This window comes from Cucurbita pepo, chromosome LG15 (assembly GCF_002806865.2).
Source record: "Cucurbita pepo subsp. pepo cultivar mu-cu-16 chromosome LG15, ASM280686v2, whole genome shotgun sequence".
NCBI lineage: Eukaryota > Viridiplantae > Streptophyta > Magnoliopsida > Cucurbitales > Cucurbitaceae > Cucurbita > Cucurbita pepo.
Window position 1 is genome coordinate 5,949,691 of NC_036652.1, and position 14,919 is coordinate 5,964,609.

Genomic DNA, 14,919 nt, shown 5'->3' on the forward strand with positions numbered 1-14,919 from the left:
AGGCTGTTGCTACTACTCTGTGAACCAGGAGAAATCAACGGCATAGTAAGAAGAAACCGGAAGATTTTTGAAGAGGAGAGAGAAAAATGGAGGGTTCTTAGAGAGGATTTGTTGCAGAGTTTTTGAGGGACGAAGGAAAGGGATGAAGGAAAAGCAGAGAGGAGGATGAACTGAAAGAACTGATGGAGTGAGCCATCTAGCTGTACATCTTCATAGCTAACTGGCCACGTGTCAGGCACATGATATTTTTTTCCTTTATTTTAATTTTATTATTATTATTTATTTTTTTTTTCAAATGTCCAAATATTTCCTGCCAAAATAATATATTAATTAATTAATGACACCTTTCTTATCTAACCTACATGTCATATTTGTCTTAATTTAATTTATTAATATATTTAAAATATGCTAAATTATTTTTTTTAATTGAGCTTTATAAAATTAAAATTTTAGTTTAATTAATTTTAAAAAATTTATTATTGGACTTTTTTTAATTCAAGAGCACGGGAAGCGTAATAGCTCAAGCCGATCGCTACTAAATATTTGTCCTTTTTAAACTGGCCCTTAAAATTTTTAAAACGTGTCTGTTAGAGAGAGGTTTCCATACCCTTATAAAGAATGATTGTTCCCCTCTCTAACCATTGTGAGATCCCACATCAATGGTAGATAGGAACGAGTGCCAACGAAGACGCTGTGTTTCGAATGGGTAGATTGTGAGATCCCACATCGGTTTGAGAAGAGAACGAAGCATTCTTTATAAAGGTGTGGAAATCTCTCCCTAACATACGTGTTTTAAAAACCTTGAGGGGAAGCTTGATAAAGAAGTCCAAATAGTACAATATCTGCTAGCGGTGGGCTTGGATTATTACCGGAAGAATAAATAAACTTTCTAGAAATTGGTCAAACATCACGACTAATTTAGGGAATGATCGTGAGTTTATAATCAAGGAATACTCTCTCGATTGGTATGACGCTTTTTAGGGGAGCCCAAAACAAAATCATGAGATTATGCTCAAAGTGGACAATATCATACCATTATGGAGAGTCGCGTTCGTCTAACGACTCAAATCATACAGTGAGATTAATAGAACTGTTTATACGGTGAATCGTATAAATTCATTTTTATTTAAATTTTTTAAAAAATAAATATTTAATGCATTTATTTGGGGATGGTTAGGAAAAGAAAATAATAGAAGTAGATTATATTATAGACAGGTGAGTTGGTCCCAATCACTAAAGGCAATACAATATTGTATTTTTGCACAATTTGTAAATAATTATATAAAATTATATTATTTTTATTTATTTTATTAATAATTGTGCTTCAAATATCTTGGTTTAGGGTTTGAGTGGGCCCCACCGTTAGACAACTAGTCAATGTATCAATTTTAAAATATGATTAATAACATTGTTTTAATCATATGAAATATTTTAAATGTGCAATTTATTGAAAAATTAATGCTTTTATATTTAAAATTTTTAAAACCAACCGATCACTAACATCGATTACAAACGTTAAATATTTAATGCTTTTATGTTCGAGTTGGGTTGGTCGATCAGATAGCTAAAATCTCATAAAATTCAAATATCAAACATTAACCAGTCACGACACATCACTAACATCGGTTACAAACGTTAAATATTCTTAATTTTTCTTAGGATTGAGTTATATTATAACTCTATTTTCAGAACTCAACAAAAAAGTCAACTCACAAACCGAACCCAAATTTTTATTTTTTCAAAAAGTCAACCCAACCCAACTTTTATGATTACGTTTGGGTCAAGTGGGCAGTCTAGATTGGTCTGATTATCGAGTCATATGAACACCTCTATAACTATCTCGAGAGCATTTATAACATATAATGAACTTTCTTAAAATAAAAAGGATGTTTTTATTGTGTGATTTGAATTCAAAAAAGTCAAATCACAAACTGATCCAAATTTTTTATTTTTCAAAAAAGTCAACCCAACCCAACTTTTATGATTATGTTTGGGTCGGGTGGACAGTCTAGATTGGTCAGATTATCGAGTCATATGGACACCTCTANTCTCGATTGGTATGACGCTTTTTAGGGGAGCCCAAAACAAAATCATGAGATTATGCTCAAAGTGGACAATATCATACCATTATGGAGAGTCGCNTATAACTATCTCGAGAGCGTTTATAACATATATCGAACTTTCTTAAAATAAAAAGAATGTTTTAATCGTGTGATTTGAATTTTCTACCTCGAGCATTAAGTCAAACCTGTCGAATACGACCGTTTTTAATTAGGGTTAGTTGGTGTCTAACTTTTTTTTTTATCCATCATTCTCATAAAAGAACAAACCTAAGTGGGTTTGTATTTTCAAAGTTCATTATTCAAACTTTTGGTTGGTTGAAATTATTTATTAAATTAGTTCAAATTTATTTTATTATTTATATAAAATAAATTATCTTTTATTACCGCTGACCTAAACATGTCCCTTTCAATACTGCTCTTTTTCTTAAACTTTGTCAAATATTTTTAAATAATTAAAATAAACTAAGATTGAAATTAAATTTTAGAAAAAAAAATAAGTTTTTCAGCGTTTAATCGTGAATTCGAGCGGCATTCCTTTTCGGAAGACGGTTGAGTCCCCCCGTCTTCTGTTCCGTTCTCAAATTCCTGAACTTATGAAGTCTCGTTTTGGTAGTAGACCAATTTCTTCATAATATATGAAAAATGACTAAAATACCCTCACATTACGACTCCCAAAAATTTTTATACAACTTCCACCATAATTGCTTCTAGTAACGATTGTCGACCGTCTCCATCAATTGCAATCCATCTTTGTTGTCCACCATCGTCAGTCGTCGCCCAGCCCTCAACAACGGGCGCAATCCATTGAAAACCACATATCTCATCATATCGTCATGGTCAATCCCTCTTAAATCTTCATATTTATATATAAAATGACTAAAATACCCTTACACTGTAACTCTCAAATTTGACGGTCAATCCCTCTTAAATCTTCATATTTATATATAAAAATGACCAAAATACCCTCACACTATAACTCCCAAATTTGACGGTCAGTCCCTCTTAAATCTTCATTTTCATATATAAAAATGACCAAAATATCCTCACACTATGACTCCCAAATTTGACGGTCAATCCCTCTTAAATCTTCATATTTATATATAAAAATGACTAAAATACCCTCACACTATGACTCACAAAATTTTCTACATTAACTTCCGTCATAGTTGCTACTAGTAACCATCATTGACAGTCTACCATCGATCGCCCCCAACAACTGCAACCCATCTTTGTTGTCCACCATCATCAGTCATTGTCGAGCCCCCAACAACAGGCTTAATTCATTAAAAACCATAGATCTTATCATATCGTCACGATCATCGACCACTAAGTTTTACGCTCATTATAAATTGTTCCCATCCAATTGTTTTTAGCTACACTCATTCAATGCTTACTCTACAAGTCTCCTTCAAGTCACTCTCATTTTCCTCCTCCATCTATTTCAAAAATATTTTTGGCTATGTTTTAACATTTATCACAACTAATAACAACATCTCTAGAGAAAAAACAACTCACATACATTTATTATATTAATATCTTGATAAGGACATTAACGTCATTTCCTTTATTTCGATCTCAACTAACGAGAGCATACATCAGTTCAGATTCTATCGAGGCATTGGCCCTCCCGTGCCCATGTCATGTCATTTACAGATACCGACACACCTGTGTCACCCGTTACTGTACTTCAAAAACTCATTTCAAAGGAAATTGCCCGAGACACTCGTCTCAAAACGTTCACTCTCACTGTGACACACGCATCAATAATTTATATATTTCTATAAATGTGTATAGTTTTTGTGCCCACATGAAATGTTGATAAATATGCCAACAAAAACATAGGGGGATAGTTAATGGGTCATAATTATGTTTCTTAGTCTCTTAGGTGAAGACATACCACAAATGATCTCAACTACTTCTGTTTTTTTATATCTTAACTTCCATTATTTTCTTTTCAAATTAAATTATAATTTAATTCATTAATTTTAATATATTTTTTCGTCTGTTTAATCCAAAAATATTGACTATTTTAACCCTACGTAAGCTCGTGCAAAATCCTCCCGATATTTACTCGTTGGGAACTGATTTAGCTTTTCGTAATGAGAATTGAAAAGCGTAAAAATCAAACATTAAATTTATTTCAAAATTACCCTCCAATATATTGGGAGAGATTTGGAGGGGGACACTCGAGAAAGTCGAAGGGTGATTTTAATTTTATTTTTATTTTTAATAAAATTTAAAATTGACAAAAAAATAATTACGCTCAAAATTAATGATTTTAATAAAATAAATTTAAAAATAAGAGAGAATTTTTTTTATAATTTTTGGGAATGTTGAATTATTGATATAAAAAATGACATAAAATTTAAAATAAAAAAAAATTAAAAATAAAAAAAATTAAATAAATAAATAAACATTAATATTTTCTTATCCACAATGGATGTACGGATCTCAAGAAAAGGAAAAAGGTTAGTAGCAGATTCGCCCACATGCATACAAATCTCTTCACTTTGTTTTATATACGTTACTCGGATTTTCAATATTTTTCTATTTTTATATCTAATTTGTTTCGGATTAGATCAAAACGAGTTGAACCGAGATCAGCAACATCAATCCAAATTAGCCATATAGGCTCGGGTCGAAGTGCCCTTTTGGGCGTTCGACTTTTATTTTTCCCACCCAAGATTTGAATTGAACGTTGGTTCAATTAATCGAGTCTAGGTATTGATCAGCTTCTGCCTAGGTGGCATTCTCGAGCTCAATTTTCCTTTATTTTTCTTTTGTTTTATCACATCCTTGCTTCTCGTATTGACGAATTAGAAGAGATGTCAACCGACAACCGTATTTGGAAACAACGATTAGTAGATATTGGGGTCCACACTCTCATTCCCCTGTTCAACAGATGTGAGATCTTACAATCCACCCCCTTGGAGATCCAGTGTCCTCACTAGCACACCACTTAGTGTCTGGCTCTGATATCAGCTTCTGCCTAGGTGGCATTCTCGAGCTCAATTTGCCTACATCCTTGCTTCTCGTATCGACGAATTAGAAGAGATGTCAACCGACAACCGTATTTGGAAACAACGATTAGTAGATATTGGGGTCCACACTCTCATTCCCCTGTTCAACAGATGTGAGATCTTACAATCCACCCCATTGGAGATCTAGTGTCCTCACTAGCTCACCACTTAGTGTCTGGCTATGATATCATTTATAACAGTCCAAATTCACTGTTAGTAGATATTATCCGTTTTGACCCAATGTCCTCATATTCTCGAAAGGTCAACTCAAGGAATTTAAAATATGTTATTTAAAAAGAAAAAAACAAAGTCGTATTATATTGTCGGATGATGTAAGAATATATGAACACGTCAGCAAGACCCACTAAGTAAAGTGGGGGAATAATAAAAATCCCAAAAAAAGAAAAAGAAAAAGAAAAAGAAAAGTGGAGGAATAATAATAACAAAACCAAAGTCAAATTCCATAATACCTACTTTATCTTTTTTACCCCTACTCTACTACCTTCTCTTTTATGGGTCCCTAAATTTCCAATATATTAGGCTCGGTACCTCTCGGTCTCCGAAAGTTCTCTTCTATTTTTCTTTTTCGAGAACTCGAACACGCTTTACATCTACGTTGCTATTTGGAGTACAACCAAAGTCTCATATTAGCTAGACCCGAAAAAGGTTCACAAGCGATGACGACTATCTCTATTTGTTGAAATGAATGTAAATTTACGAGGGTATTAGGTCTAAAATGAACAGTTATCATACTAATGCAAAAGGGTCTAATAAAAAAACCCGTGTTGGGTGACCTCGTATGAATTTTACTCAGAAGCACGTGAATAAGAACAAAAAAAAAAAAAAAAAAAAAAAAAAAAAAAAANCAAAGTTTGGTGGGTTCAAATTTATGTCACCCTTAATGGTGCATTGATTATTAATGCAATTATATGAAATTTTTTTATTTGGTGTCCAGCGGAAGCCTATTAATATTTAAGGCTTTAATTGAATTTGAGGGCTCTCAACTAAAATGTCAGAAAAAAAAAAAAATAGCCACCTTATTTAATTTATTTATTTTTCTTTTTACAAATTATTATATTTATCGTAAATTATTTATCAAAATATTGAACGGGTCATAAAAAATGTCAAATAGGTCAATTGTCGAAGTTGAAGAACTAAAACTCGAGTAAATTAAAAAATTATTTATTTAAATAAAAATATTTTAAATTTTAGTTTATATATCGTTTTATAGATATAAATTTTTAAAATAATAATTAGTTCACGTGATGATTCAATAGCTAAACTTATTAGTTCACTGTTCAAATTATCCGTCGTTTAAGAGTTAGGGAGATGTATAGGATCGGAGCAAAATCTATAATAGTCTAGGTGCAAGTGAGTCTAAAAGGATCGTAAATGTAATCGATTTAGGGTTAGGTACGATCGAGCACAAAATTTAAAATTAATTTGAGTCCATGTGAGCCTAGATTAGGAAGTTGCTAGTATCATTTTTTTTTCTCGTTTGCTTCTAGCTTGATCTGTCTTCTCCAACTGCATGCATATATTTTCTACAATTGCTCGATTTGTCTTCTGCAACTACATGCATAGTACTTATTCTCTATTCTCGTTCACAGTCGATAAACTTGTCATGGTTATTGCTTGTAATAACTCAAACTCACCGCTAGCAGCCCAGCGTTCTCACTGACACACAACTCGGTATTTAGCTCTAATAATATTTGTAACAGCCAAAACCCACTATTAGCAGATATTGTCTGTTTTAGTCCATTATATATCGTCAAATCTCACTTATATAATGACGTTGACTTACACCAACAAAAATTTGGTTTCTTTTACGAACTTGATGTTTGCCCCGACCAACCAAATTAGTTGGGAGAATTTATATATATATATATATAAATATATATATTCAACAACCATATTGGCCAATATTAGTCACAATATTAATTACCTCCTTATAATACTAAATTAAAACAAATTTACATAATTTTTAATTTGACCCTATTTATTTTTAAAATTAATTATTATTTTTTGATTAAATTATAAATTTAGTCGGTAAACTTTCATATTAAACCAAGGGTGTTCATGGGTCAAGTTGGGACATTTTTTAGACCTAACCCTATGGTTCGAGTTGTAAATTTTGTCAACCAAAACAAAACGAACCAAACTCAACCTAACCATAAGTTCTTTGGATTGCTCGAGTGGTTTATTCAAATCTTTATTTTTAATAAAAATAAAATATTAATTCGTAAATTATCTATTTATATATTTTCAAACACTTAATTAAGATTTACTGCTCAAATTAAATATATATTTTGAAAATTACCTTACAAACAGTTAAAAATCATTTTAAAAAATAATTACGAAAATTAAATAAAACATATAAAATTTTCATTTATTTGAACTCAACTCAACCTAAATAAATTCCTAACCTAATCGAGATCGGACGAATTGAGTTGAATTGGGTTGGGTTGGGTTGATCGGGTTTTTTAAAAATAATTTAATTTAGAAATTAAAAGTATTTAAAAGCTTAATTATTACACATCATGATGAGTTGTACAATACTAAGTGGACTTCTCCACTAAGTCACTAACTAACTGACACATCACTTTATGATGAAGATGTCCCTTTAATGGTGCCTCCATTTCTCTTTGCACCCACTTCCACAAATTTTTAAATAAAATAAAATAAATAAATAAATATACACCTAAGTTTTACATTTACATGAACTTATTAAATACTATTAATTTTTTACACCAAACTTTCAATTCTCAATAATATTTCAAATTGCAATAAATATACATTTTTTTTATCTTCCAATAAAGTTTGGTTTAAAATTTTGTCAATATAAGTACATAAAAATAAATATAATACGTCTACCACCAAAATAATTAAATTCCATAATAAAATAATATTTTTTTTATTAAATTTTGTAAAAAATTTAATTATTAATGAATTATATTTATTTTTTTAATGTTTTATTTGTAGTCAACACATAAAATAATGATTTTTGTGAAATTTCAACTAGATAACATCACAACAATAAAGTTTTGGCATTTTACCTTTTTTTTTTTTTAAAATATTTTATATGATAAAATTTATTTCTATTGATAATAAATATATATTTCTACGATATGATTACTCGACAAAATCTAAATTATTAATTTTTTATTTATACGTATGGAAAATTTATTTTTGTTTAAAAATTTTAGTGGGTAAGATACAAATTAAGTTTCAATTATTTATTCTAAAATTATTGAAAAAAAAAAATTATAAGTTTAATCATTTAACGTTATAAAAAGGGTCGAAGTTGATTCGACCTCTTACTTTGTCACTCTATAGTTACTCGAGAGTTGGAGTGTTAAAAAAATCTAATGACCTGAAAACTCGATCAATCCAACCTAATCTGTATTGTTTGGATTGAGTTCTGAACTTTATATGAGAACTGAATTTATTGTTAATTTTTAATTGGGGTCAGTCGAGTCTAAAAAATGTCCTAACTAGAACCAACCCGACCAACAAACACCCTCGACCGACCGAGAGGAATATTCTATGCTCAAATTTGTTGGGCCGGAGTTTTGGGCCTTCAAAAGATTCTCGGCCCACATTGTAAGATTTCTATAATACGGCCCAAACAATTCAAGCCCATTATCTAACATAAAAGCCCAAAGCATAAGGCCTCGCTCCGGTTTTGAATTTCTGTGCCACGCAAGTAATTGAAATTAGTTTCCCGGTTCTCCGGTCACTGGCTTCCTTCGCTCCGGCCATTCGTCAGTATTTTCTTTCACTCTCCTGCAACGAATCCGATCGTTCTTCACAACAGAGATACCTTAACGTCCTCCAATCCGACGGAATACGGCGGAGATGGGCCCACCCAAAACCCTCCGCGGGATCTCACAGGAAGCCTTCGACGAGGTGGTAAGAGAGAATGTTGAGGATCTAGGGATGGATCCGACTGAAGCTCTGCAGGATGCAATAGAAACATTAACTCTCCAAGGCGTTGATCTCTCAGGTGATTTGTGGTGTGGAGCTCCATTCGTAATCATTATCTTCATTTTCCGATTGTGGTTCTTTCTGTATGCAGGCATTGTGAGATGCGTTCCTGGAGAGGGTAGCGTGAATGATAATCCATTGGTACAGAGCTTGGAGAGGCTGAAACAATTGGACGGTGATTCGAAGGATAGAATCAGTGATGAGTATCTTGACGAGATGGTGGATTTATTTGATAGGATATCGGAGCTGTGTGGATCGAATGAGGAATCTGGAAATGTGTCGATTGTATTAAGAAATGGGGGATTAGAATTGCTCTGTTCTCTTTGTTGTAAGATTCCAAGTGAATGCCGGCGTGCTGTTGCTTCCGCTTTGAAGACAATGGTGTTATTGCTTCAAGGTACTACGCTTAACATATTACAACAAGCAACTGTGTGTAATCATCCTATGATTTTGTTTGGAATGTTCATATTTAGTGCCTGCAATGTTGATATGTTTGCAGATTTACACAGTACAGAAATATTTCGTAACAGCAATGGACCCAAAATTGTAATGGATGTTCTAAATAATGGCAAGGAAAATGTAGACATTTTACATGGTGGCTTTGCTGTGGTTGCTGCGGCTGCAACTGCTAATGAGGTTCTTAAAGAAATATTCATGGAGATGAACATTGATGAGCTTATTTTGCAGACTCTGAGTACGCACAGAGGTGACTGTATTAGTAGCTTATATGATGCTATTCGGGTTCTGCTGACACCTGATGACAATCGTGTAGTTGCTTCTCAAGTACGTGGTCTTATTCTTTTTCATTACCACTTACCGCATTTCGTTGATGATTTGTGTGAGATCCCACATCGATTGGAGAGAGAAATGAAACATTCCTTATAAGGGTGTGAAAACCTCTCTCCAGTAGACGTGTACAGTGAGACTGATGGCGATATGTAACGGGCCAAAGCGGACAATATTTGCTTGCGGTGGGCTTGGGCTGTTACAATGGTATCAGAGCCAGACAACAAGCGGTGTGCTAGCGAAGACGTTGGGCCCCAAGGAAGGTGGATTGTGAGATCCCACATCGGTTGGAGAGGAAAACGAAACATTCCTTATAAGGGTGTGGAAACCTTTCTCCAGTAGACACATTTTAAAAACCGGTTGATGTCGATATGTAACGAGCCAAAGCGGACTATATCTGCTAGCGGTGGACTTGGGCGGTTACAACTTGATTCAATTTGCCCCCCATCCCAAAAAAAAAAATAAGTCCTTAAAACAAGTAATTGATCCTTTTACTGATGGCTTCTTACTTCTTGGGTGTCATGTTAAACTTCAGGTTTATGGTTATGCCAGAAGATTTGCCAAAATTGGAATTGCTAATGCTCTTGTCGACTCGCTACATGGAGGACTTAACTCGGCCGGTCTAGTTTCTGCGAGCATTGCTTTAAAGGCTGTTGCTGTTAATGTAAGTTTTCAAATTTGATTGGAAAGTAAAAAGGGTATACCTTTTTATAGGAAAAAAAAAAAAATCTCTTTTCACAACACATACAAGAACATATGGTTAATATTATTAGACCTCTTCTGTTGAGTTGTCATTAGTTTAAATTGATTGGTAAAGTTCTCTCTTCATAGGAAATATAAAGGACGAGGATTTATTTTACTAGACCTTTTATAATTTTTTTCTCATCAATGTAAATTGACAAGACAAGATTATGCAGCTCGAATCATTTGGCTCATAGTCGTACACATCGTTTTTAAATTCTTTTGGTGATGTGTATGATAAAATTTGCCATGATTGTAGTAGCCATGGTGATAGTGAGTCTTCTTGATTATCACTATATGGTGATACTAACTAATATATAATATGTTTCTTTTTCTTTCTTTTGACTAAAATCATATTATCAGAAGCTTCTTATTATGTGAAGCAAACGTACTAAGATATCAAGCGCGGGAGTGTGCTATTAGAACTTTAGAGAGGGCATGAAAGATTTCGAGTGATAGTGGTTCTCATTTTAGATTCTATGTTTCTTGGTGGGCTGTTGTGTTGAAGCCTTTTTGTTATTGATAGGAGGTTCTTCTTGTAGGTTGCCTCCTCTGCATATCTCTAGTCTCCCAGATATATTATCATAGACCAGAAAAGTGATATATTAGTTTTTCTAACAGTGTTCTGTTTTTTCCCTGTTCAATTTCTATTCACGAAATGCAGGATGAAATTTGTAAATCCATTGCTGAAAATGGTGGTATTGATGCAGTTCTGAGATGCATTGACGACAGTGGTGATCAAGGCAATAAAATGGTAGCTAAAGTTTGCTGTTCTTTGTTATCAAAGGTATGAAGTTAAAATCGTTTTGTGGGGTTGTTAGTTTTCAATTCATTGAATCCACTGGTAATGTTAAATTATTTAGTTCCAAGTCTGATCTTCTCAGCTTCACCGCTGCATATATAGCTCCTCAGATTCGACATTTTAACTGCTCCTTGTTAGGAATCACGACTCTCCACAATGGTATGATATTATCCACTTTGAACATAAGCTCTGATGGCTTTGCTTTGGGCTTCCCCAAAAGGCCTCATACCAATGGAGTTAGTATTCCTCACTTATAAACCCATGATCTTCCACCACCCAATTAACCAATGTGGGACACTCACTCCCAATAAACCTCAACAATCCTCCCCTCGAACAAAGTACACTAGAAGCCTCCCCTGAGGCTTATGGAGCTCTCGAATAGCACCCCTTAATCGAGGCTCGACTCCTTTCTCTGGAGCCCTCGAACAAAGTACACCCTTTGTTCGACACTTTAGTCACTTTTTGACTACACCTTCGAGGCTCACAATTCTTTGTTCGACATTTGAGGATTCTATTGACATGGTTAAGTTTAGGGCATGGCTTTGATACCATGTTAGGAATCACGACTCTCCATAATGGTATGATATTGTCTACTTTGAGCATAAGCTCTGATGGCTTTGCTTTGGGCTTCCCCAAAAGGCCTCATACCAATGGAGTTAGTATTCCTCACTTATAAACCCATGATCTTCCACCACCCAATTAACCAATGTGGGACACTCACTCCCAATAAACCTCAACAATCCTCCCCTCGAACAAAGTACACTAGAAGCCTCCCCTGAGGCTTATGGAGCTCTCGAATAGCACCCCTTAATCGAGGCTCGACTCCTTTCTCTGGAGCCCTCGAACAAAGTACACCCTTTGTTCGACACTTTAGTCACTTTTTGACTACACCTTCGAGGCTCACAATTCTTTGTTCGACATTTGAGGATTCTATTGACATGGTTAAGTTTAGGGCATGGCTTTGATACCATGTTAGGAATCACGACTCTCCATAATGGTATGATATTGTCTACTTTGAGCATAAGCTCTGATGGCTTTGCTTTGGGCTTCCCCAAAAGGCCTCATACCAATGGAGTTAGTATTCCTCACTTATAAACCCATGATCTTCCACCACCCAATTAACCAATGTGGGACACTCACTCCCAATAAACCTCAACAATCCTCCCCTCGAACAAAGTACACTAGAAGCCTCCCCTGAGGCTTATGGAGCTCTCGAATAGCACCCCTTAATCGAGGCTCGACTCCTTTCTCTGGAGCCCTCGAACAAAGTACACCCTTTGTTCGACACTTTAGTCACTTTTTGACTACACCTTCGAGGCTCACAATTCTTTGTTCGACATTTGAGGATTCTATTGACATGGTTAAGTTTAGGGCATGGCTTTGATACCATGTTAGGAATCACGACTCTCCATAATGGTATGATATTGTCTACTTTGAGCATAAGCTCTGATGGCTTTGCTTTGGGCTTCCCCAAAAGGCCTCATACCAATGGAGTTAGTATTCCTCACTTATAAACCCATGATCTTCCACTAAATTAACCAATGTGGGACACTCACTCCCAATAAACCTCAACACTCCTTTGTGCTCTGCTACTAAAGTACGGTTCTCTAAAAAGAATTAAGGAATCGAAGTAGATTTAAGAGCAAGCGTTCTTGCCTTGTAATTTTTATTAAAAAAAAAAAAAAAAAAAGGAAAGAGAAAAAGCAAGAAAGAGTGGATTTGAGATACCAGAACTGATAAATCCCATTGACTCCTTCAATAATTAGATGTAACTGGAGCAAGGAAAGGAAATTTTGGCAATTTTGGTTAGTTTCTTAAAGAAATTGTAAATAAGCTTGTTTTAATCAGTTCATAGCTGCTTTTTGTGGTGAGCACGATTTTAATCTGCTAGCTTCTGTAGCTGGTATTGTCAATCATCTCCTGAGATCTACAAAGCATGCAGGGTTATCGTTGCATTTTTAATTTTCTATGTTGATTTTCGTCTCATTGCGTTTATTTAATTAGTTGGCAGGAAGTGACGCTAATAAGAGCGCTATTATTGAAAAGAAAGGATTGGATAAACTAATCAAGCTTTCATCCAGATTTAGTGATGATCCATCTGTTCTGCAAGAGGTAAAGAAGGAAAATTTTCTGTTCTTTTTAATTATGCTACTTTGGATATAGCCTCTTTGACATTGCAATCACATCACCTCCCATTCTATTTTCTGTTGCTTGGCATAACATCCCGTGAAGATTTTAGTTTCGTTTTTGGATCCTCATTTTAGCTGTATCACTATCGATGTTTATGATTAGGGGACATGTCTATAATAAATTTTTAAACATTCCATATAAAGTTATCGCTTGAACCCTCATTTTTGTCTTCTCAATGTATCCTCTAATGGATATTATAAAAGTATGGTTTAAAGCTAACATGATTAAGGTTTATATCTTTGACCAAAAAAGTAAGTGGATTGAATCTCCAATCTATATGACTCAACAAAACGTGCAGTTTTAAAATGATTTTTATTTTATGAAAACTTTGGTACTTGTCTGTCGAACACTAAGATTGTGGATATCGTCAATAGAACGTCGTGAATATCTATGTATTTCTATTCGATACTCATCTTCATTTTGTTAACGTGGACTTATTTATTTCTGATGCAAACTTAATCTACAGTATCTTTGGGGTTTATTTTTACTGCCATTTTACTGATGTATGTAAGTCACTACTCATATAATTCTGATACGTTATCCACGATATGATATCTGTTGCAGTCAAAGAGATTCGTCTTGCTTATGTACTTGCTTATTGAATTGAATGTGAAACTCTTTAACATTTGGTACAGGTAATGTCGATCATATCAGTGCTTACTTTGAGATCTCCAGAAAATGCAACACGTGCAATTGAAGCTGGAGCTGGAGATCTTGCCATTCAAGCTATGCAGAAATTCCCTTCAGCTCAACAAATGCAAAGGAACTCCTGCCACATGATACGAAATCTTGTTGTCAGGAACCCGGAAAACAGGTGCCCTCTCAAGCTATTCTCCATTGATGTTACCAAGCATTATATGTCTAAAATAAAACTATTCTCCATTGATGTTAGCAAGCATTTACTTATCAAGCACATTCTGTATTATACAGAGCTCTTTTGCTCAAAAACGGAATCGAGAAATACATTCGAAAAGCGAAGCAAAACCATGAAAGCTGCAAGGATGCTGCAAGTGATGCATTAAGGGACTTGGGGCTTGACAATTATCTGTAGCCCTTGAGAGCTTGGATTGGTTGATATGCCTTCACTTGTTTGTAAGTTCATAATCTTTGGTGCAACTTTGCATTCCTCTTTCTTGTGTTCCCTTGGCTTCAAATTTTAGTGTGAGTTAGGATGGGGAGAGAGAGATATCTCAACACCCAAATATCTGCCAGAAAGAACAAAGTCAATATTCATTGGTCGAAATTAGGTTGGGTGATGAGTGTAGAAATCCTGTAGTTACAAGACCCCTACATGTGACAAATACTTGCAAGTTCGTCTTGTTTTTTTTAG

The 14,919-nt window shown here is 34.3% G+C and overlaps 1 protein-coding gene across 2 annotated transcripts; it reads left to right on the forward strand.

The window, feature by feature from the left end:
• Positions 1-8,778: 8,778 nt before the first annotated feature.
• LOC111776343 (armadillo repeat-containing protein 6) lies at positions 8,779-14,918 on the forward strand. Of its 2 annotated transcripts, XR_002812240.1 has the most exons (9): positions 8,779-9,089; positions 9,162-9,467; positions 9,570-9,853; positions 10,392-10,520; positions 11,262-11,384; positions 13,404-13,511; positions 14,225-14,403; positions 14,520-14,742; positions 14,832-14,918. XR_002812240.1 is itself a non-coding variant. In XM_023655773.1 (8 exons), exons 1-8 carry the CDS (start codon positions 8,942-8,944, stop codon positions 14,638-14,640), a joined length of 1,398 nt encoding a protein of 465 aa, XP_023511541.1. In that variant the 5' UTR covers positions 8,779-8,941; the 3' UTR covers positions 14,641-14,918. The 2 variants fall into 2 exon arrangements, 1 of the variants encoding a protein (XP_023511541.1); XM_023655773.1 differs by having other exon boundaries at positions 14,520-14,918.
• The last annotated feature ends 1 nt before the right edge of the window (position 14,919 follows it).